The following is a 27,476-nucleotide window of genomic DNA, read 5'->3' as shown; positions in this document are numbered from 1 at the left end:
CAAACCGAGCCGCGAACTAACGTTATTCCCTTCATTGCTCATAATTGGCTGTTGTGAGATAAACGTCACAGTGGGGTTTCCTGTTTTCACCTGTCCAGGTTGAGCCTTGTCCAGTCGCGCACTTCACCTCCAGAGAAGGAACAGGAGCACAGTGAAGATGCAGACCTTCCTGAAAGGCCGGAGAGTGGGCTACTGGCTCAGCGAGAAGAAGATGAAGAAGCTGAATTTTCAGGCCTTTGCTGATTTGTGCAGGTATGTGAATATAATACCAATTAGATGCGTCCATGTCAAGTGATTATAGACCAACTTCCAGAAGCAGTTTTACATACAGTAGACTTACATCACTAACAATGTATGTTGAAATGTTTAAAGAGGAGTGCTATAAGACATTGCAATTCCTCTTACTGATCCAATAACTTGAGATTTTAAGAGGATTTATGAGGGCTGGTTAACTGCTCCTCCAATCTCTGCAGTGTAAATCCAGACAGCCTAGCTAGACTATCTGTTAGGGGTGCAAGATTTATCGACTCAATATCGTTATTGCAATATCACGTTGTGCAATATTATATCGAGGGGTGCAAGATACATTGACTCAATATCGGTATTGCAATATAACAAAAGTGTCGCAATAAGTTTGCCATCTTTTGTTTTATTTGTATTTTAAACAAAACCTAACTAATCAGAGAAGCAAAAGAAAAGTTGTGTCCTGTTCTCTTTATTTATTTTATACTGTCCTACCAGTATAACATGTCCTGTTCTGTAGACATGGTCCTTATTTATTTATTCATGTTGTACCAGTCCAATATGACATTCAGTTGAAATAAACCTTGTAAGAGAACTTGTTTAATTTGTTATAAATGTATATTAATAATATCAATATTGCATCATTCATGATTGATACTGCAATATCACATTTTGTAAATATTGTGCAACCCTACTATCTGCCCAATCTGAGTTTTCTGTTGCACCACTAAATCAACTTTTGAAAGTACAAATGTTCCTTCAAAACAAGTTCCTTCCAGAGTCTATTTAGCAGCAGCACCATGGCATAGTGCCGCCCAGATGATTGAGATTTGTTTGAAGAAATGCCAATAAAGCAGAGCACGTTTTTCTCCCCTCCCAGAATGCTGTGTGGACTAGCCAGAAATACTGGTTTCTGCATTGTTGTCAGAATAGATAGTATTTCAACTTAATGTGTCCTTAATATCTGATGACACATTGGGAAAATCAGGAAGAATATTACATATTGCACCTTTTAAGCATTTCATGTTTTACTAAAAGCACAGTTGATAATGGGTGTCGTCTATGCTTCTTTTCTCTCTGCTGTTTTATAAGCTATATCTCTTCCGCATCGATTTCATATCTAAACCAGAATATGTGCTCTTATTCCACAAAGTTAACCTTTGACCATTACAGTATCTTACATTGATTATAATTGGAACAATGAGATATCACAAAGACCAGTTGTGGCTTTGTGTCTGTAGTTGTGAGACATTTTAATTTAGACTTATCTGTCCAAATGCATAGTCATAACATGACTTTGTTCAAGGGTATATTTTGACTGTAGCAAGGATTTGTATTCCAGCCTTAAAGGGTAACTCTCGCCAAAATGCTTCCTAGGGTCTTTTTTTGAATGTACCTGAGTCAAACTTTCGTTTAAAAGCATATTTAGAATGGAAGCACCACTTTTAAGATTTACCGTATTATCGTTTTTCAGTCAATTGGCCTTTTGAATGGGAGTGCACTTCTATGATAGCATCAAAATCAACATTGTAAAACCCTAAGAAGGATTGACACAACACAAAGTATCACCAGGAGTTGTACACATTAATGCAAGCATTGAGAACATTGTTTGTGTACACAGAGTTTACTAAAAAGAAGGCTTTGAACAACTTACTGTAGCTGTTGGTTTTTCTTGTTGCCGGCCATCTAGCAAGTCAAAAATAGTCAAGGGAGGAGAGTAAAGATAGAAAGCTCCTAAAGCTTAGTTCCATATAAATGCATGGATAATTTGTTATGTTGTTAGTGAAAAACAATAATGACCTTGTAGTTTCTCCTTTTGGAGTCCGTTCATTTGCATTCGGAGATCGACTGTTTTTGACTGGCAGAGATGGCTGTGAGTGGAAACCACAACAGCTAAAATGGGTTAAAAACCTTTTCTTTTTAGTAAACTCTGTGTACAGAAACACATCCTGGGGATACTTCAAGCAGAGTTCATGTTGTGTCGAGCCTTCTTAGTGTTTAAAATGTTGATTTTGATGCCATCATCGAAGTGCCCCTAGCACTCCCATTCCGTCTTAATTGTACTTTTAAATGAAAGTTTTACTCGGGTACATTCACAAAATCTGGGTTGCCCGAGGTTGCATTTTTGCGAGAGTTACACTTTAAGAGCTATATGAGTGTTGTTACGTTGTTTTAGCTTATCCCCTTGGCTAAGTAAAATGTAATAAATTCTAAGTGCATTTTTAGCAGATGTGACTTCAGGAGAAGTTAACTCCCTCTAGCTGCAATAAAGTATACTGACTGGGGAGCGGCTCCCAGGTATGGCAGCAGACTTAATCGCACTGCAACAGAGCTAGCTGCCTGTGGTTTACGCGGGCCACAATTATCCCGAAAACACTAAGAAAGACAGTGGCTAAAAGACAGAGAAAAGGCCAAACATTTCCAGTTTATTTGCTTTAGCAGGAATGTACCCTGGTAGGTCAAGTAGGTTGCCAGCATTAGAGCAGGCAATTTGCTTCCTATCTTTTTTCAAGAGGGTTGTTGCCTCTCAAAGAGACCTGGTTAGACCAGCACAGATTACCACACTGTAATCCACAAAACATTTTTAATCTCTTCATAAACCCCCAAGTAACTACCCTCCTCATCCTGCCTACCCCCGTCTTCCGTCAGAACTAGACTGAGGTCTGTTTAATATGAAGGGCTGGGGCCAAGTGTTAAGAATCAGTGTTTGACAAAAGATGAAGAAGATCAAGTCAAATGAACAAACTTTTTTATACAGGAACGACGACAACAATTACCAGCACATTTAAATATGATCACTTTTTTCCCAGTCAGCCAATAAAATTGTCGACTAGTTCTTCTTTCCCTAACATATTTCCCTTTTCATGTAACATGTTAGAAAGCATAAGTCATCTTCAAGAGGAAGGAAAAGATGGACCCAAGAGAACCTTCTTATGTGTGGCCCCTGTAGACCACAGCTGTTTTTTTAAGGCATTTTGTCTTTCTAGAAGGCACAGCTCTCCAAGGGTGTCACTTTTTTTATTTCGTCAAGGAATTGTTTCCATGGCAATATCACTGTCTTTGAATTCAATTTCATGCACCTTGATTTTACATACCAGTAAATGTGTGCATGTTTTTGATTGTAAAGTGATGTTGTTAAAGTCCCCCCGCCACTCAAAAATGTGTCCAATGTTTATGTCCCCTAAAATGTCAGACCTTGACTATACTGACTATTTTCTTTGAAGATTATTTATTGGGGCTTTTCCCTTTTTATTCAAAAAGTGGATAGACAGGAAAGAGAGAGAGAAAGAAAGGGGTACTTGCAGCAAAGGGCTGCAAGTCGGATTTGGGCCGCTGCAAGGACTATAGTGATTTGTATTAATAACTTGTTTGTCACTAAATAAGTGTTTTCACAGTCCTTTACTGAAGGACTGTCCATATTTTTGAATATATTTTTCTGAAGTGGGACTTTAAAAATAAACCAAATGTTTCACCTGAACACAACAGAAAGTGTCAGTAACATACTCTTAGTAGTGACTGAGCGGGTTTTTCCCCTCTCAGCATGTGGCATGCAGTTGACATTGTGAATGCTTCACTGTGGAGTCTGGCCTGTCTTGTGCAGCTGGACGTACGGGTTTCCTGTTGGTCAAAGCCACTTTGGTTTATGTTTGTCTCCAATGGCCTTGAACAGCAATTTAAAGGCGTCCTAATGACTCTCATACGTATACCTGATCTGAAAAAAACTGCCAGCCTCAGCATCTTTGGATGTTGTGAAAAATATTGGCATTCCTCTTATCAAGGCAAGGCCGCTCTACAACAACAAGCCTGACTAGATTACAGTACATTGAGCTACACCCACTGTATGTTTGTATGTAGTCTTTCACCCAAATAAAACACTTTACTGCAGTGATTAGAAGACTGTGATTTGAATATCATTTTAAAATAATCTATTAACATATAATAACATATAAAGGGCTGATTGCGATGATTTCAGGAAACAGCCAAATCAAGACTTTCAACAGTCCAAACAGGTAACGCTGCTTCACCTGGTTGGCCTACTTTCTCTGTCTCAGCCCAGTGTTTGCTCGATCACAGCAACACATTTCCGAGCACACCCACATCTAATCTTTGAATTCACATATTGTCGGGCAGTGCAGTAGTCATGTCTATGGTGTACTATAAATACCAAACTTTAGCTATGGAGTTTATGGATATATGAAACTGTGTTGGTAAGAAATGGTGTAATAAAGTTTCTTGTTTTTCATTGCACCTCCATTTTCTTGTGTGTTGAGCCTATTCTAAAGGTTCTGACCTTGGCCTGATTCTCTGCTGGGCCTTCTCCTTCATCCCTTTTTATTCTGCCGTCTGTGTAACAATATAGGAGAGCACACACTCTCGCCTTATCTAAGATGGGGATGAAACTAAAGGCCCCATTCACACCCATGAAACCCGCCAGGTGTGGTATTAAATATCCACATTGTTGTGAAGCAGTGAATGGCTGCACTGTTGTCACCATGGGGCTGTTACCTCAAATACAACTGGACTGGACAAGCTGGATTGGTTTTGATGCTAGACTGGTTTTGTACTGTACTTCCCCCACACCACCCCCACCCCCACACCACCACCACCAAGTAGGAGATGTGTATTTTGGCCATTTAAACTACTTGTTATATTTTGCTGAATCCCTTTGGCTTGATGGGACAGGGCACTTGACAAGCCAGTCCCATCACCAATATGACAATGCCTCCTTCTCTTTCCTTCTACGTATTGTGCAGTTTGTCTCTCAGTGGTGGGGTAAGGACTAATATATGTTAAGTATAAGTCCAACAGGTTTAAATAGGTGAGGTGCATCCTCTGTGCTTTGTAACAGATTTATAGAAAAACTCTTTTAAAAAGAGAAGTCCTTGCACTTTGACATCGATGCACACTAGGTTGTGGTTAAACAGTTGCTTATACTGCTGTGTACTATCATAGATAAGGAGAAGAGTCCAGGTTCCACATGTGTACAGTGTAGTCGTGCATACAGTATGTTATGATAGTCATAGATACCTCTGCCAACAACTCCACTTTTGTAGTGGTCTGCTGGTTGCCAAGCAACAGATTACATCCAAAGACTGGTATTTGTGTGCCCTTTTTAAAAAAGAGAATATTCTCCAGCTTTGGAATGGGATTTTTGTATTTGTATTTTTACAGTAGCCCTACTTTGCTTTCTTGCCATCAGACGAATGTATTGAATAATTCAGGTTCATTTTGTTTTACACTTATTCTAGGCACTGCTATGTGTCAGTATCTCATGTCTGTAACAAAAAGGGGTCAAATTGTTTAAAACCTCCAGTAAGTTTCTGTTTTCTCCCTCTTATGGAGAGGATTTGTTTAATGTCATATATTTACATTAAGAGTAAAAGGAACCTTCACATTATAAAAAGAAAAGATCCAGTGAGTGTGACTGATGCAAACTCATGTTTTACATAGCTTATATTTCATAACATGACAGTAATAAATAGGAATGTGCTTTGGCATCACGTTCACTTTGAAAGTAAATAAATTTGTTTCATCAATTAGCTTTGTGTGGGATTTCTTCCTTTTATAGTGTGTTGGTGGTTTATTCAAGTATTTTCTTCCTATAAGTTTTGGGCACTGAAAAGAGTGCACAGACATCCTCACCTACAGGGCTTGACACACATTTACGTAACATCTTGCATGTTATTGGTACTTTCGATAGCTGACAGTGTCCAGTTATGAACTTGGTAAAATGAATGACCATGATGTTTGTCTTATTTTTCAGGAAAAGAGGAATAGAAGTTGTTCAGGTAAGTGGATGACATTTTTGTCTGATACGGTTATTTTTTATTTTGTTGTAACAAAAAAGAAAAATGGGTATCCCTGTTGAGATACAATTTTATTGGATGCCTTTAGGTAGAGTTAAAACCATTCACTGCACACATGCTGTACATTTTTGCACATTTGTACTGTAAACCACTGAGTTTGTTACCTCCTAAATTTTGTGTGTGTGTGTGTGTGCCGCACCTACAGCAATATTTTATAATATTGCATACATGTGACCATTGATTACTTACTAAGTAACAAGGTGGGAGTTATTATCTGGTAAAGAAAAGGCTGCTGTCATTAATGGATATTGGACACAGTACACTACATTCCGTAAGTAAACACGGCACATACAGCAGCATAGTAACAATTGTTACTGAGTCCTGGGAGCTCAGTGTTGTCAAGTACGTGTCAGTTAAAGTGCTTTCTGCAATTGAGGAGGAGGACTTTTTCTCTCAGTCTCTTACTCTGTTTTTCTTTTTTAATGCTGTCTTTTGCTTTTCTTTTCTTTTTCTTTTTTTTTGGGGGTGGGGGGTCTTTGCTTTGAGTTTTTTTTTCCCCTCTCACTGTGCTTACGATATCAGCACACTCACAAAGAGCCTTGTCCTGGGAATAGTCCCAAAGTAAGCAGGGTTTTGTTTCCCAATGTGCATTCAGTCACTCCTGGGAGAGTAGATCCTCACAGGACCTCAGCTAAGGGTATCCATGGACTTAAACAGCCCTTTGGCCTTCCCCATAACTCTTTTTCCAGGACTATCTGTTGCCTACTGATTTTATTTCCTCTTACAAATCAACTTTAACTCCTTTTTTTATTTTTTAGGTTGGCTGTAACTGCCAATTGAGAAAGCTCAGTTTACACACACATCCAGTGGTATTTTTGAATTCACACCGGTGACTTGGGCTCGGTTGCCTGAGAATGCACCCAATGCCAGTCACTGCCTGTGCTGTCATGGCTGCATGCAAGTGAAGATAATGGTAGCCGTTGTAATGCTTTGGCCTCATTATACAAGTCTGTGTACCAAGCTGTCTTCTCCTATTGCACTAGTGAATTCTGAGCCCAACAACTCTAAGACTATTGTGTTGATACAAGTTCCTTTAACCTTCTCTAGAAGGCTGGAGTAATACATAGCTGCAGATGTATCTCTTGCAGCCAATTGAATCACCTAACCTTGTTCCTGTGGTCCTGTACACAGATAGCTGATCTTGACGATAACAACTCAACCTTGGATATCCAAGGATAAGTTAGTCCTACGTTTTTCTTTCTGGCAGAGTAAGCCATGGTTTTACAGCCTTGTTACAAGCTAATTCACTTATTTGTTGTCGATGGGCAGAAACTGTGGTGTTTTGGATTGTTTCTCAAAATAAACTAGCAGCATGAAGATGTCACCTTGGGTTTTGGAGATATTGTTTTTTCCGAACATTTTTAGACAAAAATATTCATTGTTTAGTCAAGACCATATTCCACAGATTAATCAATAATGAAAATAAGTATCAGTTAGAGTCTTACGATCTACTTAATCAAAAACATGAAAAATAGGTCAAAATGGCTCATAGGTCAGCTAGATATTTAATATTGCAGTTCACCTAGTGATATATAGTATTTGCCACAAGAGGTTGGATCCTCCAGAGGGTTGGTAGTTTTTATGACGTCACCCTGTGTTGTAAACAGATCTTTTGCTAAATCTGGAAGCCCCAGGGAGCTCATTTTATATTTCCATTCATAGTGTGGGAAAACATCTACATGTATACCCATCAGGACTGACAGAACTAAAAAATAACAGATGGTTCTTGTTTTGTTTAACAATACAGGATTTCTCCTTTAGCCTCTAGCATCTTATCTCTTTTTTTTTTTTTAAGTAACCCATTATCATGCTCAACTTGTCTATACTTTTTATCCCTCCATGCTTCCTCTCACTACTCCAAGTGATGTGCAGCTACTCATCAATACTGACCCTTATCCCTGAGCTCATGAGAGCCATCCTCCTGGCACTCTCTGTACATTAGTCTGTAACACAGAGCTGATGCAATTATCTTACCAGGCTCGGCCTTGAAGAAGCCAATATTCGCTCACAGATAGCAAACCATTCACAGCAAATAGCCATCACAAGAGTGGGCTGTCCATAAAAGGTTATTGAGTTATCGTTTTTATTATATGAAAAGTGCTTAGGAATTTTAAAGTTAATGTCCGGCATGCTACTGTATCTCATCCACATATTGAATTTTTGAAGATTGTCTTCATATGGTATTTATTGGTCCTCCAGTCTAACACCATCCAAAGGAAGTTGTTTGGTGGGCATATTCTTTTTTTATTTTTAATAAGTATATTGTTTTAGGTGTCTTGAATTGAGGGTGGAGATGATGACAAATGAGATATTCATCAGTTTGACCAAGATAAACTCCATTGTGACTCGTTTATCTCCCTGAAAATCTTATCTAGCCATTCTCAATGGAAGTGGTAGAGGTCTGAAGACTCTTTCCTTTTTGAAGTACTTTATTTTTTTTATCCCCCATGATTTATCCACCTTTCAAAAATGTCTTAATGTTCTTCAGCTGACTGCAGAGTCACTTTAGTAATGCACATTTATTAATGATTAAGCTAATAACTCAATACAGTCCATTAAAGCAAAACTATGTAACTTTTTCCATTTCGGTGGCCCCTACAGGTTGGAAGCGGAATTGTCGTTAACCCTGTTATGAGTTGAGGAACCACTGGAACGATTTTGGAAACATTATTTCAAGGTACAAAAAGTTCTCTAGTGTGGCTTTATTAAAAAAAACATTAAAAAACAGTTGCCCTGAGAGCTTCCAGTGCACAATATAGTCAGTAGCAGTGATGACTCCAGGAATGCTGAGTAGACAGCCAATGAGCTTCTAGTTTGACATTCAATATGGTTTTTGGTTGGAGATTCACGTTCATGTTGATCCCCACTCATGTTTAGTCTTGTACTTCATGTGAGATGTGGCCACAGTTTGTCTCCAACACATATCGTTTCTCTTACACTAGGGTGTCGAATGACGCATGCCACACAAAATAAATCATTTATCACGTCTGTCTGCACTCTGGGCTAGTCTGGCAAACAAAGCCAGGTGAGATCAGATCCAGCCGAGGGCTCCTAGAAAGAGACGTATAGGATGAAGCAGCTCAATGGCAAAGCAGACACGGAGACAAATCTGCTGCAAATAATGGTTGATGCCGTTTGTGTTCTCCCTATTTGTGCACTATTGTGTCAAACTTAAGGACACATGTATGCTCTGTTCCTGCTGTTTGTTAAAAATCCCCGTTCTTAGATTTCCCCGGGTTATAGCTTGGGCCCACCGTGGCGCTACATCAAAGCTTAAAATATACTGGCCCTGACCTACCCTTTCTCTCCAGGATCCAGCAATTTTTCTATGCTGTCCATCACCACCATGGCCCGCTGCTAGCACTCAGTCCCAGAGGGACCTTCAAAGACCTCAGCTGACATTTCTGCTTTTAGCATTTAGCAGGACATCAGTGACTTTACTGACGAGTTTGTGGATGAGCTCTAAAGTGGGGTCATTCTGTCTACGCACAGGGATAGGAGAGCTTCGTCCTCCACAATGTGTCTTTGCCAGTGTGGGTTGACCCCCACGATGTAGAGTCCTGGTTTTGTGGATGGACCCGCTGTGTTGTGTAAGCAAAAGATTAAAAGTCACGTCTCAGCGAAACAGCAGAAATATTCCCTTCCTCCCAGCTCTGTCACTCTGACACTCTGAGCTAGACAGAAAAGCGACTGCTAAAGTTTTTACTCACCTGCTGTACTTCACCCCGCTGCTTCTGCCCTGTCACCACTGCTGCTCATAGTGTTATAGGCCCAGTAATAGTTTATCCACAGGTAACAAAACATTTTATGGAAGTGTTGAACCACCAAGACAGTTATATTAAGGTTATGGCAGCTTGTTAACATGTTTTATACATCTGCCATATGCCACACCTCTGTCTACCACATGATTAAAAAAAGACAGCTGGACTGTTGAGACACTGAGTCACCAAAATGTCTGCGGTTTTTAAATTTGGCCCTTACATTTCTATATTATGTATCCATATCGCCACACCTAACCTTAGCCCAAGCACTCATACAGATGAATTTGATTTAAAAAAAAATAATAATAATGATAAGTTTTCCATGTGTCAATTCCAACAAACCTCTCGTGACATTTTCAGCCTCGTTGCCTTTTTTCAGACTTTTTGCAGCTCATGTTGGCATACTACTTTTGAGCTGAAGGGCATGTTTCTACAGGCAGGAGGAATGGAGCATGGAGGAGAATGAGATCCAACACTTTTAAGGCAAGGAAAGACATGCCGTGTTAATGTAGCTCTTAATAAGCTCTTAAGGAAATGCTACTTGACTTGAACATTACAGGGTGTTTTGAAATGTCTTTGCATGTAAGCATAATGTGGACACACCTGCACGATTAGGCCCTAAACTACGGTTGGACATTGTTCTTCCTGAGTGTAAAGAACATGGTATCTAAATCAACTGACAGAGTTACAACTAAGTACAATTACCTTTTTCAACAATTATTAACCAGAACATTTCAGCTTAACTGACGGGTTGACCGTGGCCAACCCTAAACCAACTGAAACTCTGTTCAGTTTTACAGTTTTTGCAATGATCTAATCCAGTGTGACTAAGGTGTGGTTACTCTTGGTTTGCGTACTATCTGAACAGTACAAAGGACAGTGGGGTCCTGCCCGACTCTGGCTTATTTGCACAGGTGTTGCTGAATTGTCTCGTTCTTCTGTAATGATCAGGTGATTCCCATTTGCTGATTAGCAAATGAGTTAGTGTATGACTGCATTACGCAACAGCAGCACTACAACCAACACGATTATGTTGCTGTGTTGTTGCTCTGGTTTCAGTTGTTTCTTAGTCCCATGAATTAGTTTTATGTGTACTATTTATATGAATTGTGTGTATCAAATTATTTGTTACAGTGTTAGCTTAAGTACAATAAATAAATCAAGACTGCATCAGTTTTATTAATGCTGTTAGAAAACACAGCTTCATGCATAGCCAGTGGTTTGTGATTAGTTTGGGTCAAAATATACTTTCATATGGCCTTTTTTCAGTAATATGCCTAGCCTTGTACTGAAGGTTGCTTTATCTGTCTCTTTCACAGTCCGTGTGTACTTCTTTCAGACAACCCTGTCTCTCAAATTCAGAAGGTCCTTTATGTAGCAACATAAAAGCAGGGGGAAAAGCAGTCAACTCCAAGCACCCTTGCGTTTTCTAACTTTATAAATGTGTCGCTCACACACACAAATCTAACTAGGCTTCCTTTGTCGCAACAAACTGGAGACATTAAGCCAGAATACAGGCCTTTTGTGAATTGGACTTTTTCAGCCATTTCATCAGCAGTGGGCTCTTTCTCTCTCTTTCTCTCTTTCTTTCTTTCTTTCTTTTTCGCTATCTCTCTCTCGCAAAGTCTCATTACTCTTTAAGAGCTCCTTTGAGTAATCGCGAACTACTTGGCCAGTGCAGTCATGCTTTCAGCTGCGTTAAACTTCTAACGTATGCTAATTTGTTGTTTTCTCAGAGGCTGTTGAACATGCTCAGCGTGACTGGTAGGTCTGGCCAGAGGGAGAGGAGGTTTATAACTTATGGTAAAATAGATGACACCAAAAATAAATTCTTATGGTGTAATTAAAAACAAACACAACATAAACTCTGGCTGCACCAAAGTTAGAGTTATATATAAAAGAGGGAGAGAAGGATTTTGAATCAGAATCAGAATTTTTTTTTCTGCACTCCAAGCTTTGGATAACAAGGCCGGTCAGGTGCTGCAATGATTTAGACTCATACATATGGCACACCATTACTAACTCCTACCTCAGCTGCCTGGTCCGTGCATTGGTGCATGTAGAAGTATGTCTATAATGAAGAATGCCTGATACATATGATAACCTTCCTTATTGCATTTTTCAGCATGCTAATGAGATAAATATGGTGTGACTAAACAGTAGGTAAAAGAGAAAAAATTATACCCAAAGGTCACACAAAAAATGGGAATAATACGACTTTGTTAACTAACTGCAAGCAACAATACGTTAGGGGCAGTAAAAGAGAACATGGGGAAAATTTGGCAAGTTCTGACTTGAGGCCTGAACAAACTGTGGATGTAATAGATTTTTTTCTTTTTTCACAAAACCTGCCATACTGCCTGTGAAAACTTGCTTTTGATGTTGTATGTGTACTATTGGGTGGCATTTTTTAAATTTTTTTTTATTTATTTATCTCAAACAGTCAACATTGTTACAAAACAAAATAAAAAACAAAACAAAACAAAGAATCCTTATATAGTACAGAACAAAAGTTTGGACACACCTTTTCATTCAATGTGTTTTCTTTATTTTCATGACTATTTACATTGTAGATTATTACTGAAGGTATCACAAGTATGAATGAGCATATGTGGAATTATGTACTTAACAGAAAATTGTTAAATAACTGAAAACATGTCTTATATTCTAGTTTCTTGAAAGTAGCCACCCTTTGCTTTTTTGATAGCGCTGCAAACCCTTGGTGTTCTCTCAATGAGCTTCATGAGGTAGTCACCTGAAATGGTGACCTGTGAAATGGTTCACTTCACAGGTGTGCCCTGTCAGGGTTAATTAGTGGAATGTCTTGTCTTATTAATGGAGTTGGGACCATCAGTGGTGTTGTGCAGAAGTCAGGTTAATACACAGCCGACGGCCCTATTGGACAACTGTTAGAATTCATATTATGGCAAGAACCAATCAGTTGATAAAGAAAAACGAGTGGCCATCATTACTTTAAGAAATGACGGTCAGTCGGCCCGGAAAATTGCAAAAACTTTGGACGTGTCCCCAAGTGCAGTCGCAAAAACCATTAAGCACTACAATGAAACTGGCTCACATGAGGACCGCCCCAGGAAAGGAAGACCAAGAGTCACCTCTGCTGCTGAGGATAAGTTCATCTGAGTCACCAGCCTCAGAAATCGCAAGTTAACAGCAGCTCAGATTAGAGTCCAGATGAATACCACACAGAGTTCTAGCAGCAGACACATCTCTAGAACAACTCTTAAGAGGGGACTGCGCAAATCAGGCCTTCATGGTCAAATAGCAGCTAAGAAACCACTGCTAAGAAGAGGCAACAAGCAGAAGAGATTTGTTTGGGCCAAGAAACACAAGGAATGGACATTAGACCAGTGGAAATCTGTGCTTTGGTCTGATGAGTCAAAATTTGAGATCTTTGGTTGCAACCGCCGTGTCTTTGCGCGGCGGAATAAAGGTGCCTGGTTCCCACCGTGAAGCATGGAGGAGGAGGTGTGATGGTGTGGGGGTGCTTTGCTGGTGACAACGTTAGGGATTTATTCCAAATTAAAGGCGTACTAAACCAGCATGACTACCACAGCATCCTGCAGCGGCATGCCATCCCATCCTGTTTGCGTTTAGTTGGACCATCATTTATTTTTCAACAGGACAATGACCCCAAACCCACCTCCAGGCTGTGTCAGGGCTATTTGACCAAGAAGGAGAGTGATGGAGTGCTGCGCCTTCACAGTCACCAGACCTGAACCCAATTAAGATGGTTTGGGGTGAGCTGGACCGCAGAGTGAAGGCAAAAGGGCAAACAAGTGCTGAGCATCTCTGGGAACTCCTTCAAGACTGTTGGGAAACCATTTCAGGTGACTACCTCTTGAAGCTCATCAAGAGAATGCCAAGAGTGTGCTACGCAGTAATCAGAACAAAGGGTGGCTACTTTGAAGAAACTAGAAAATAAGACATGTTTTCAGTTATTTTACACTGTTTTGTTAAGTACATAATTCCACATGGGTTCATTCATAGTTTAGATGCCTTCAGTGATAATCTAGAATGTAAATAGTCAATAAAATAAAGGAAATGCATTGAATAAGAAGGTGTGTCCAAACTTTTGGCCTGTACAGTGTGTATATATAAGGATTAGTTCTCCCCCTCACACCCGCCTGAGACAAAAGAGAATTGCAGCATTGTCGTTGTTTGTTTTAATTGTTAAAAAATTAAACAAATATTATACTCCTTGTAATAGAGAAACTACTAATAGTGGTACATGGCATTATGGGAAAATTGAATCAGATTTTCATGTTCACCTTATTAGAACTGTGTACCACTGCAGTTTTATAATGCAATAAGGTATATCAGGCAATACTTTGCAGCTAAGAGACACTCTTGGCTGCCAAGTCTTAAATAAAAGTACATGTTTTTTTCTGGATGATTGCTGTGGTAAACAAAACCATTTTTAAATGTGATGAATGAATACCTGAGTGTAGCAGCGTTTTTTGCACCATAAACCTTGACCTCTGGCTATCCTTCTCTCCTTAGCTGGACCTCAGCCAGCCTCTGGAGGAGCAAGGTCCCCTGGACGTCATCATCCACAAACTGACCGACCTCATCCTGGAGGCTGACCAGAACGATTCACAGGCAGTGCTGCTTGTGCAAAGAGTACAGGTATGCATCTTTATCTTCACTTGTATTTATAAGTGATGTAAAGAGTGCAGATACATAGGTCTAGGAAAAGTGGGGAAAATGAAATCGATAACTACCACTTGTTGAAAATTCTGGGGTTGTACACACAATATGAAAACAATGTCAATTTACATAATTACACACTTTACACACATATGGGTATGTATGAAAAATATTTTCTGAAAATAATATTTCATAGGTATGGGTATTGGACCGCAGTATTGTCACTGACTGAAATGTTTAAAGTACAAAGTCAGATTTGTTGTATTATTTACTTATTCTTTGACCAGGTAGTACCTGATTTAAATGTTAATAATAATATAATAATAATAATAATATAGATCATTTTAGATAATGTTTTCAGGCAAATGTCTGCGTTTTTAATATTGAAAAACTTGGACTTCTTTGTTACATGAAAAAGCAGGCTTTGTAGCTACACCTTTATATTCTTCAAAGGATTGTAACAAAGAATGTTTAATGAGCTCTAATATCACACACATTTACATGATCCAGTGATTATATGGCCCAGCCGCTGTCACCACACATGATATGAAACGTTAGTTACACTCTTCAGATAATACGGCTGAAATGAAGGAAAATGTGTAGAAGCTCTGGATAGTGATGTCTGTAGCACAGCAGCACTGCTTCAGGCGATAAACATTTATGACTGACAGATCTGTATGTTTACGTGTAAATGTTCCACTTTAAGGAATCTGATTAGACTAACAGACTAAAGAGCCTTAAATTAGCTCCACAAACATAAAGAATATTAGCAGCTATATTTGAGCATATAGTAACTCATAAAACGCAAATGTTGTAATTTAAAGTTCTTTAAGATTTTTTTATAGTTTTTTTTTCTGAAGTGAGAAAAACCTCACATGGACAGCAGCTCCAAATGTGGCACTGTGAACACACTTCAAAAAACCTGTGCTTGTGTGTAGTCATTAATCTGGCAGTGTTGTATGTGGTGTGAAAATTTCTCTCTCTCTCTCTCTCTCTCTCTCTCTCTCTCTCTCTCTCTCTCTCTCTCTCTCTCTCTCTCTCTCTCTCTCTCTCTCTCTCTCTCTCTCTCTCTGAATGACTCAGAAAAACTGTAATCCTGATTGTCACGCAATTCTGTCAACGTGTTCCTGACTGCTCAATTAGGAAAGACAAACAGGAAGTCAGTGTGGAGAAATCACGTACACAGCAGAAGCTGGTCGATATATTAACACACGGCTGCATTTGCACACTCTTATGGTACGTTAGGTCATTTAGAAGCAAATGCGCACACCTTGTTTTTTGTATGTAGTAGGGGGGGATTGATTCTTTGATGCATCTTGACTCTCTGTAGAACAATTCAATAATCGATTCTGATAAGTAAATAATGTATTATTAGAATTTAATTTTGATTGTTGATTTTTAGTTAAAAGTTACTGTTTCCAGAGGTACGAATCAGAAAACAGAGTGACTGAAAGAGGATTGGATAAAAGACAACAACACAGAGTTTAGGCAAGAGTGCAGAGAAGAAACGCATAACGTTCCATCACATCTGACCACCTCATGTTTCAAATTTTCCACCTTTTAAACACGCTGAGTCTCTGACGTGGAAGATCACTGTGAGAGAAGGTGACTTTCACAAGCATGTTTAAGGCTTAAGCATGGAATGACTACACAATAAAAACCTCAGTAGACAAAACATTTCATTAAAACTTGCGTGTGACAAATACTGTATATGTCAAAATGTAACAAACTCATACTTATATGCATTTTTTTTGTTTGTTTTATGCATAGAAATGTACATAAAGAAATTGTTGCATCAATAATCAGTTTAGAATCAAATCGTTGGCCTCTGAGTTAGAAATGAATCGTGAGGTGCCCAGAGATTCCCAGCCCTAGCATCAAGACAGGTTTAGGAAGGAGAACAATGGTAACTCTGTTGCAAGGCCTTTTGCCTAATTGTAGCAGTTCACTCACTTTGTTGATCTCTTAATCTCTAGTATTCCAACTAGCAATGTGATTACAGGGTAGCATCAACCTCCTTTTTCCAAGCTGCATCCTTTAGCTCTTTTTAGGGGATCCTGGAGCACCCGGTGTGTCCCAATTCTTATTAAAGGTGTCATACCAGTCTGCTGTCAGCATTAATTACCCAAACCACCTTGGCAGACTTTTGTCAGTGCAGAGGAAAGGTGGATTAAGTCCAACATTGGCATTCTTTCACTCACCACCTAAAGCTTTGACTGTACTGTAGATACAAAGATTGGATCAAGTATTAGTTGGTAAATCAACAGCTCGGCTTTGTGGCTCATTCCTGTCTGTAACTGTTTAGTTTTGGCTATTTACCTGAACACAGCTGTCATCTCTGATTACATTTTGTTGAGTTATAATTGTTGGCGCATTTCTAATATGACACAGCTGTGACCATAAATAACCGTTTGTGTGGTGGAGGGAATAAGCCTTCCTCTCTAAAATACCTCTTTATTTAAAACAAAATGTCAGGCTGGGATGCGCTCTGGTGATTCATTGGCCTGAGGTGTGAGCTGTGTGCACAGCGGACCTGGGAGAAATATTAGCATGATTTTAGAGCTGCATGTAATGATGAGGACATTGATAATTACTGTAGTAATCTGTGTAGGATGCTTTGGTTTATAGAATGACCTATTAGTTTGCTGGCCTTTGTATCTTGTATTGGCATATTTGGCATTCAGTCAGTTTATCTTGCTGCCATATTGGTGCTACAAACATCATTAAGGTTCTAGTCTAGTGTGCTTCTCTGTGATCTACATTTTATGTCACTCAAGCTGTCTGTGCCATCACAGACATGGTTTATAATCAGTAGCACAGATTACGTCCTCAACTGACTATATTCTGTGAGATTTGGAACAGTTGTTTTCCCTATGGAAACAGATCTGCCTGGAAAAAGAAAAAGAAAATGTGCAGCCTTAATATCCACTCTCTTACACCCACACTGACATGCGTCTGGCTTTTTTCCTCTCTAACACCTGCTAGCCAGTGCTCATTTTCATCTCACCTCCCCCTCTCGTCTGTGTTTAAATGTTTCTTCCTCTGGGATGCAGAAATCAGCAAGTGACAGTCCTTATAAGCAGACTATTTCTCTAAACTCATGGAAGATTAGTTTGGATTTATTTTTTGCCTTACATAACTGCTCAACCGGATTTGATCAGCATTGCCCGTTAGATGCCGGCAAATTCTACAGATTGGTTCTTCATGTTGAGGCAAAGGCATTTGTTTACATGGTGCATCCTTCAGTGTTTTATGTAGAAAAGTCATTTCACAAATTGGATTTCTATACCCAAACGGGTCATGTTTTTTTGACGTCAGACCTTGTCGCTATGTGTTTATTTCAAAGGAATGTGCATGACAGTGAAGCTGTGGTGTTTTTAAAAGGCTGTGATGTGACCGGGCAGGCTGGTTGTGTAATTTGCAGACAGCCAGCTCTACCTGAAAGTGTTTATGAGTCAGTAAAAATTGCTTGGAAGGGCTGGTTGGCAGAGAAATCCACAAAGCAAAGATGGAAGTCTGGAAAGCAGGGAGAGCTGCAAAGTGGAGAGGAGGTGGTGTGGGGACAGAGCCAGATGAGAACCGACAAGAGAAGGGGGAGTGCAGTTATGTAAAATAGCAAACCTCACGCTGACCTAACAGCCGGCCATGCAGAGATGTAGTGATGTAACCTTCACAGGCCCGCTGGCATACATCTCACGCTCTCTAGCTCATACATGAATACAGAGAGAGGAATGTTGACCCCTCAGTGTTAGTATTTATAGTTTGCCTTCTTCACTGTTTGTTTAACATTTTGTGTGTCTTCAAGTGTATTTTATGTGGATTTAATTGATTGATTGATTTAATGATGATTTATTTTCTGTTGATTGGTGAATGATTCATTCAGTCACATTGAATCAATCTGTATTTGCTTTTTGTGTTGCAGTAAGAACACCTTTTTTTCTTTTATATGTACATTATGGACATTAATGATGTCATAAAATAAGTAAATTAAGTGTTAAAATGTCTTTCAGGACTACATTGATGCCCACCCTGAGACCATCGTCCTGGACCCCCTTCCAGCCATCCGAACCTTACTAGACCGCTGCAAGTCCTACCAGCTCATCAACAGGATAGAGAGTTGTATGCAAGGTGAGATGTTCCATGTGACTTGGTGACACTTGTGCATATCAGGCTCCCACAAACTTGCTCACAATAACAGTCTTAACGTATTGTCCGGTTAGCTGCAGACTGCGCAAGTCACTACGTCAACAAGCTTTCAGCACGCTTATTTTGTGAGATGTGCAAAGTTACACACAGTACACTGGGTACACGTGCCTTAGGTTCTTTCACCCCTAATGTGTTTACTTCGGTTAAATCACACTAGAGTTTGTTTGCCCCGCTGGTGAAATTCATTTCAGCAGGTGAGAACGTGGCCATTGCAGTTGTGTATGCACCAAAAGTAGAACAAACAAGTGTACCAAGACGTGCTTGATGAGGTGGCCTCAGTAGACTTTCAATTGAACTCTGGAACGGTTCTTTTGTGGGGAGAATTTGGTCCAACCTTGAACCGCACCAACTCAATATTCTCCGCAAGTCTGAGCTAAATGTCTCTTTTAGTCAGGTGTGCTTAGCAGTCTGCAATGTGGCAGATCATGCAAACTGTAGCAGCTTGCAGTGTTTGTCTCACAGAAATAGACAGCAGTCAAGCTTGGCGTTCGCCACTCACATCCCTGTGGTCAAATCAGCTGCGGTGGTCCAGAGCTAACCTAGTAACGTTGTTTATTGATATGCATTGTTGCGATTTGTAATGGCACATTTTGGTACACTTGGATTTTTTCAAGTGTGAAACAAAACCGAACCAAGGGGGAAACCGCTTCCAAGTTTACAAACTCATCGACTGATTCGGACCAGAGCAAGCAAACAATAGGTGTGAAAACACCTTAATACAAAAGCCCTGCAATAGATTCTACCTTCATGAAGTTTATAATGTTCTTTGACAGGTTTTTATTTCATTTTATTGTCATTTTAGCCACCACAGTTCTACTCTTGCTTGCATTTGTTTTAGCTAGTTGTAAATAATAAACTGGCAACTAAGTGTTTTTTTGCTGTGTCACTTTGCCATGTAGAGTTAATACCCAGCATGTCATGGGTTAAAATTATGAAAACCCCATTGCTGTCTGTTCCTCTCCCAGTCCTCAATATTATATAAAAGCAGAAGATGTCAAAAATAATAAAGGAACTGTTGATTCCACGGACATGGCCTTCTTCCTCACGCAACGTGTCTAATGTTATTAAAAGGATAGAGTTGTGGTATCTGCACATTCTCTTTCCTCTTCAGTTCCAGAGAGGAAACATGGATAACGTATGACGCCGCTATTACCTCTCTTGAATTATTTTATGTGATGCTTCAGAGCAGATGTTTAGATTTCCCGGCAGGGTGCTATGCTATCGTAATTCCTCTCCTCCCCTTTTATGCAACAAATGCACCGCTATGGAATTGTATTGTACACTGTCCCTGTTTTAAATACGTTAAATATTCTTTAAATAGAATGAAAATTATAAGCTTTGGTGTCTTCCCCTTAAGGCTAAATAACATACGCCATCAGTCATTATTTACAAGTGTGTTAAAGAGAGACGTCTCTCTCTGCCCCGTCGGACGGTGCTCCCCCACTCCTGACGGCTGCTCTGGATCTAGAATTGATTGCTTTTCCTTGGGTTCCCAGATGTTATGTTAATTACATTTTGCAGCTCAATTTGGCCTATTGAATTTGAGCAATTTGAAAATATATTAGTTGAATATTATACATTGTATTTTGCATTGGAATTTGCTATATTGAATTTTATATGTTGAATTTTTACTTCAGAATTTTTGAACTTAGAAAAATAAAGGTGATAATAAGTTGTTAAAAAATTTGAGTAAAGTTCAGAGGCAGATACATAATTTCAATGCATAAATATTCAGAGCTAGAAATTCAATGGCTTTTTAATTAAATAATCCGAAGAAACCGCTTTACTTCCATACACCTCTCCATTTCCATCTGCCTGAACCCAACATAAACCTGGCTCTGTGCAGGTTTCTCACTGAAGGATCAGAACTTGTCTCTAAGTCAGTCCAACACCTTCCTCTGTCACTGGGACCATAAACTAATCAGCAGGAGATGAATTTGGCTGGAGGCAGAGAAATGCAATGACGACAAGAGCGCATTCTCTACCCACACACACTGTAAACACATCCACATTTCCTTTTAACCCCATACATGGCAGTGAACATAAACCTTTTAAGTATTACTTCACTTATCGTCCATGACTCTGAGCGACAGCAGTCTGGTGTCGGAGCATTGAATCAGAGGCGTTTCAGCAGCCTTTCTTACTGTGCTACATAAATAAATTGCCTCACCTTGCCTTACTGTGTGTGTTAGGTTTCAAGAGGAAGATGGCCCACTGGCTGCATTTAGAAGGTCTAGAAAGTTTCTTTTTTTCACCACTCTGCCTTCATTAATGCAAGTGGTGTTCCCTGCTCACACTTAGGCCTGCATACCAAACCTCCCTGACAATTGCTTTTGGTTTAGAAACGAGCATGAAGTGTAAGCTTTATAATCCTACACCACAACGATGTGATTGTAGAAAAAACACTATGTGGCTAAGGATAAATAGAATTTCTTCAGTGACAAAACAACTGAGAGAACAGGGGTAAGGTCAGAGTAAAATACGGGAGACTGTGGAAAGTCTACCTTGCTTTCTTAGAAACAGCCACTTCCTCCTCCTTATCAGCAGTGGCCATAGAGAGCCTACCATCCTTCACAATTTGCATTACTCAGAATAGTACTCAATAGAAGGAAGCACTTGAGGTACTCTGGTGCTTTCTCTGGAAACCTCATTTTAGCATTTGAGTGGCTCCTTATTCTTAAGTAGACACAGTCCCAGTACATTGAGCTGTTTTGTCTCACTTTTTTAAATTAATACAAACTTAATGGTATGTTTATTGGAAATTGCCAGACGAGGTCAACACAAGCTCTAATGGATCAGTGTCACTGATTCATAGTTGTGCTTATTGAAACTTTGGCACTGCTCAGTTGTCTTTTTGTGTTTCCTATGTGAGCCAGAGCAAGGTAACTGTTTATGTTACTTGACCTGAATTGACTGGTTCCTGTGTATGCTTGAGTTTTGTTATCTGAACTATATAGACAGAAACTGTCGTCAAGTCAACTCATCTATAAAACAAATTCTCTTTTAATGTTTAGGCTTATTCTTCTCAAACGGGATAAAGCGATTCTCCTGAATACAGGTGAAATTTCCCGTGAAACTAACTGAAGCCGGTCTGGTTTCATTTGTATATTAATCAGAGATCCCAGTGCTAGCATTAATCAACGCCTCTGCAAGGACCAACAGAACAAGCTTCCCGTTTATGCAAGTGATCAATATTTAATCATAATTGCAGCATGAGAAAGACAAACACTGAGACACTTTAAGACCCAAACTGTCATCTAAGTCCAATGAGCCAAGTGGGCACACAGGATTGCCTAACTACAGTAAAAATATTCCCAGCCTGTCAGGTATATGACAAGGCCTTGTCATATACCAACAAAATATAGATATATCATAAAAATATGATTTACCTTTTTGCAAGAAAACAATCTAATTTTTCCTAAAAACATATGACACATAATGGCATGGCAGCCTGGTGGCTCAGTGATTAGCGCTTCTGCCTCACAGCAAGTTGGCACTGAAGCACCCGATCCCCGGTGCGGGTGGGGCCGGCCAGTGTGGAGTTTGCATGCTCTCCCCGTGTTTGCATGGGTTTCCTCTGGGTGCTCCGGTTTCCTCCAGCCATAAAGACAGGCATGCTAGGTAAATTTGCTAACTGGCTTACACTGGCGCATTTACAGAAATGTTGATTAATGTACTGTACATTGTCCTAATCAAATAAAGAAATCCTAATCATTTTAATTGGAGCTTAAGCCTCTTAGAGCGCGCCATTGAGAATTGCATTACTCTCCGAGCATAGCCGAGTTTGGAGTTCAATTTAAAATATTGGGACGCAGAGAGAGCAGCCAGAGATGCTGGGGTTTCTAGGAAACAAGCTCTAAATAGCAACAGGAGAGTTCAGCCTTCCACCCAAACAGCACCGCACTTAAGTAGCTTAATTTAACTTTTTCTCTCTGCTGTTCTCAGCACCTAATGCATGAAACCAGAAGGAAGATATGATCTAACTCTTAGGCGTTATAATAGGCCTGTTAAGTAAATTCCTTCTATGTTGATCCTCATGCACACCAGTCGTTGCCTAGAAGTTTGGAGTTTATTTATTTGCCCGCTTGAATATGATGTGACAGAGGACAGGTTGGGGGAGGGGGGAGCAGCGGATGTCCCGATGAGATAAAAGAAGATGGAAAAACCCAAAAAGCAGTGTAACTGGATAATGACATTTGAAAAGCATCTCATCGAGGAGTCCCGTAAACGTCGTCCTCGGCTCCACTGGGTCTGCTGTGAGCATGCAGTGTTTAGACAGAGCCAGAGATTGATCCTCCCCACCATCCCCTTCACCCCCTTATCCCAAAAGCGTCCACCAGAGCCAAGCATGCACGCTATTACAAACTTGGCCACACTCTCCATTCCCTGATCTCTTTATTATAAATCCTTAACTTGGAGCCTGAAATGTTTTCCATCTGACAAGGTTAAGATTCCTTTGATGTTTTTTTGTTTGACAAAATGTAGCGCTATTGGTGATAATTTATTCTTTGTGAAATCAGTGATATAATGGGGATATTTTCCCTACCACTGTTTTCTGAAAGACATTATGCCGCTATTCCTGGCGTGGCTGTAGGCAGTAAACAGATGACTGATGGGTAACCTTCCAGGCTTCCTGCTCCCAAAAGTGACTTGTTGTGTGTGTGTGTGTGTGTTGGTGCGTGTCTGCACTGGCATCTGGATCTGCATCTGGCTTCTGTGGGAGAGGTAGATGTCTGTAGGTCCCAGTGCACAACCAGAGTTCAAGTCTCAGCACTGGAGTTAATGTAGGCAAATGAGATTCTCCTGACCTCAGCACTAGCGCTGCTGAGGCCCACAGCACACAAAATCGGTGTGTTTCTATTGTTTTTGTCATTAGCGATTTGCCAGCTCGTGGTTTGCCCCCCTTGCTGATTTCCTATGGTCATATCTACCAGCTGCCTTATCACCCCCATGTATCTACTGTAGAGGGGAAAGCCCTGATATAGTGAAGTATGACGGCGCTGCAGGATGTTTGTTATTTTCAGTGTTATCTGAACCACCCGACCTGCCGCTGCAGGATGTGATGTAAAAATATGATGTAAACAAACACGATGTGATGTAGAAACATGGTGGACATGGGTGAGAGTTTGTCTTGACCTCAATTATATTTAAGGTATGGCTAAGTTTATATGGCCTAACTGCGCCTGCTTTGTTTGCTGTTTATGTGTCCACTGAGCTATCAGTTACACCTGTCAGTCAGTTGATGTATCTGATGAGTCTGTAATGTCCTCAGCTGGTTGGATCTGTCTGTTGTTTCTCATGAGGTTGCGTGTCTTCCTGTATTTCAGCATGTTACTGTGTTTATGTGTGCTGTTTAGGAGGAGCAGAAGAGCCTGGCAGCTTTTTGCTTTATTTATATGACAGGAGTCATTTGTCCCATTGGGTATCCGATGTCCTCCGCTGTGTTTGTTGTCTAAACCTGTCACAAGGATGCTATATAAATATAATTATTTGGCCATATTATATAAGGTGTGTCTGCATGTTTGAAAGAGTGATCTCCTCCCCATGTCAAAAAAAAGGTCTTAAACATGTGCTGACCTTAATCTTTTTCTACTTTAAGTAGGCTATGCACGATACCAGAACAAATAGTCTAAAGTGTTCCAATTCAGGAAAAAAACTTTACTTAAACATTACTTTACCAATGTAAATTACTAGTATATCACGTGAAATGATACAAATGCATTTCAAGGGTATAAATTGAACCTAAGCAATTAGTTTGACAGAAAAATAATGGACAACAATGCTTTTCTCTGTTTTATATCATTGGAAATTTAATATTTTGGAGTTATAGAAGATGACACCTTTAAGGTACAATATGTAGCGTTTCTGCAATAAAATGTCTAAAATCGATTATACCTATGTTATATATTTTGTTCACTTACTTACACTATCCCCAATGTTTGCTAAATTTTTCAAACCCAGAGAAATCCATGATTTTATTTCTGACACAGGACGTTTTGTTCACTCACCGCCAGTGGCGTCAACCTTTGACCCCTCTAGTTACTTGTAACTTCCTTTAGAACAAGGGGAACCCACATGATACGTTCGAGAGTAATTGTAAATCATACAATGTCCCAGAAAGTTACTCAGTAATCATAATACGGCTTTTTTCCGGCGGTGGTGTTTAACAATAAGAACTACAACTCCCATAATTCAACGCAACTTTACAATGTCATCAGAAGTCCTTGTTTACCATCGATTTTTTTGATTGAAAGACCCCTAGTGGCAGAAAATTACATATTGTTTGTTTAGGCTCTGGGAGATTGGGATTTTTTTATATACCCGGTAATCAATTAATAAAAAAAGGCCAACTGATTAATTGATAAAGAACTAATCATTAGTTGCACCCCTCTCACTTTCTAGAAGCCCACACTAGTGAAAATATCTGACAATCGTTTGTCATCAGTATTTCTGTTAAAGTGAAATTTTCCAAGACCTTTTAGAGTCTCTAACTCTTCTAATTCCCTCCACCTTCTTTTACTTCTCTTTTTATTAGATGAAAGGATTTGTTCTCCTCCATTCATGGTCCTGAACACGGAGTGCAGCCCAGATGTGCTGGAGCAGATCAAGAGACAAGGACTCACATTCCCCTTCAGTAAGTGTTTTTATTTTTATTTTATTTTTTTACCTCAGTCATCCTCTAAATATTGATGACTTAAATGTGAACTCCATATATTTAAATCTAATATTGTACTGTTGACCAATAATTGTACTTAAAGCCTTTTGTGTGAGAGGTTTTGTACCCCTGCTGAAATTACATGACTCTACTACAGTATTGCACTAAGTAAAGTTACAGTGCTAAATTCTCTGCTTTTCCTCGCCTTTCTTCCTTCCTTCCTCAGTTTGCAAAACACGGGTGGCTCATGGAACCAACTCCCACGAGGTAAGAGGCCATAGGGCTCAGAGGTCACTCACACCCTGTGAGCAGTAAAACAAGTCCAGACAATAAAATCAGATAAAGTGCTGGGCCTCATGTATCTTTGCGAATCAGCTGAAATCAATATCCCTGTCAGGCTGGCCAAATAATCCTCATTCCTTCACACTTACTGCATTAAATAGTTAGGATTTAACTAGACTTGTTAAACAACTATTTTGGTTGATAAAAATGTTCCTTTTTTTAAGTTTGGGCGCGTCATTTACTGTGTCCTGCTATCCACAGATGGCCATTATCTTCAGTGAAGAAGACCTGAAGGATGTGAAGCCCCCTTGTGTGATCCAGAGCTTCATCAACCACAACGCTGTGCTCTACAAGGTGTTTGTGGTGGGAGACTCTTACACTGTGGTAGAGAGGCCTTCACTGAAGAACTTCCCTGCTGGACCAGCAGGTAAAGAGACAGACAGGGAAGTCCAAGGGCTGCAAACAGCCACACTCGCCCAACTGTACAAGTTGTACGGCTAAGCCAATAAAAGACCTCACATAAGGTCCCTGTGATTGGACCTATTCAGCCTTTTTAGGAGTTACAGCAGAGAGAAATTGAGTTTTGCCCTGTTGGTACATGCTGTTGAAAATAAAAAAGAGGAGTTGTGTTTTTCTCCATAAAGATGTCAGAAGCTTTACCCATGATGCAACTTTGAATACAAGGTTGTCCCCTGGCACAAATGTGTCCATTGTATTTGCATGTAATACAGTGAAGGCCCTAATGCAAAGCAGTTTCACCATCAGTGTAATAGTCTGCTTTGTGTTAATAGTGCAGAGAGAACAGTTGCTTTCAGCCTGGAATGCTGAGCGGTGCAGCAGAAAAGCACAGCCGTTGCCAAACACATAACGCAGCATACCACAGTGTTACATCTGCACAGCGTTTAGATCTCTGTGCTCTGCAGCATGGAGCTACACGTCGTGTTTTGTAAGTCCGGATGAAAGAGAGGTATGAAGATAAAGAGAGGTAGGGGGTTGTGCTTGGAAAGAACTTAAAAATAACTGTGAGAGATGTTCTGTCCCATCTAGCCTTCCTCCCCATACTTCTGTCGAGTTAAACTGTGGTTTGTTCATTCAGAGTGGGAATGAACGAGCCCATCTGCCTAACGCTTCATTATTACAAGCCGAGGGGCATATTTATTTTGACAGTGATGGAATTTACGTTCCCCTCCACTCCCCAGTCCTCTTCCTCCCAACCAACACTCTAATGTTAATCATTACAGTGATAACAAAGAAAAGGTGCAATACATTCTGAAGTTCATTCTGTTGCATTTATCACTGCTTTAAAGAAAATCTGAGGCCCTAGCCAAACAACTTCCATGTTGTATTGTTAAATAGTGAACACTCAACATGATGTCATTATGACGGAGTGGGTTAAAGATTAAAAGACGCCAGAAGGGGTTGTTTTTGGGTGTCGGTGTCTTTGTACCAGGTGTTGAAATCGGTAATTGTACATAATTGTTTGGTAAAGCTCTGGTTGCCTCATTACTCTATGTAACCAGTTACGTTCTGCTGCCACCTAGTGTCAGAGAGGAGAAAGATGGCTGCACAGGCAAAGCATGTCGAAGTGAAGTCGAAGCTCTTTCAAATTCAACCTCACCTTTTCCTCTTGTCTCTTTTTCAGATAGGGAAGCAATATTCTTCAACAGCCACAATGTTTCCAAACCAGAGTCCTCCTCAGACCTGACCACGGTACGTCCACAATGTCATTGTAATTTTTTCTTAAATCACATGCCATGTGATTTAAGAAAAAACAAATAGATACACATGTGTTGT

The 27,476-nt window shown here is 39.9% G+C and overlaps 1 protein-coding gene across 3 annotated transcripts in view; it reads left to right on the top strand.

Moving 5' to 3' along the window:
- The window catches only part of itpk1b (inositol-tetrakisphosphate 1-kinase b), a 33,639-nt gene that overhangs the window by 671 nt on the left and 5,492 nt on the right, over positions 1 to 27,476 (top strand). For 2 of the 3 annotated variants that reach the window (XM_034858834.1, XM_034858832.1), the window contains exons 2-9: positions 99 to 252; positions 6,008 to 6,032; positions 14,393 to 14,518; positions 18,550 to 18,667; positions 25,281 to 25,379; positions 25,627 to 25,667; positions 25,944 to 26,109; positions 27,325 to 27,392. In XM_034858834.1, coding sequence (XP_034714725.1) covers positions 158 to 252; positions 6,008 to 6,032; positions 14,393 to 14,518; positions 18,550 to 18,667; positions 25,281 to 25,379; positions 25,627 to 25,667; positions 25,944 to 26,109; positions 27,325 to 27,392 — 738 coding nt within the window. In that variant the 5' untranslated portion in view covers positions 99 to 157. Of the gene's footprint in view, positions 1 to 93; positions 253 to 6,007; positions 6,033 to 14,392; positions 14,519 to 18,549; positions 18,668 to 25,280; positions 25,380 to 25,626; positions 25,668 to 25,943; positions 26,110 to 27,324; positions 27,393 to 27,476 lie in introns of all 3 variants that reach the window. The other variant, XM_034858833.1, reaches the window with a different exon arrangement.

This window comes from Etheostoma cragini, chromosome 20 (genome assembly GCF_013103735.1).
Source record: "Etheostoma cragini isolate CJK2018 chromosome 20, CSU_Ecrag_1.0, whole genome shotgun sequence".
In the NCBI taxonomy this organism is placed as follows: Eukaryota; Metazoa; Chordata; class Actinopteri; order Perciformes; family Percidae; genus Etheostoma; species Etheostoma cragini.
Note: the sequence above shows the minus strand (reverse complement) of the source record. Positions and strands in the feature narration are given on the sequence as shown.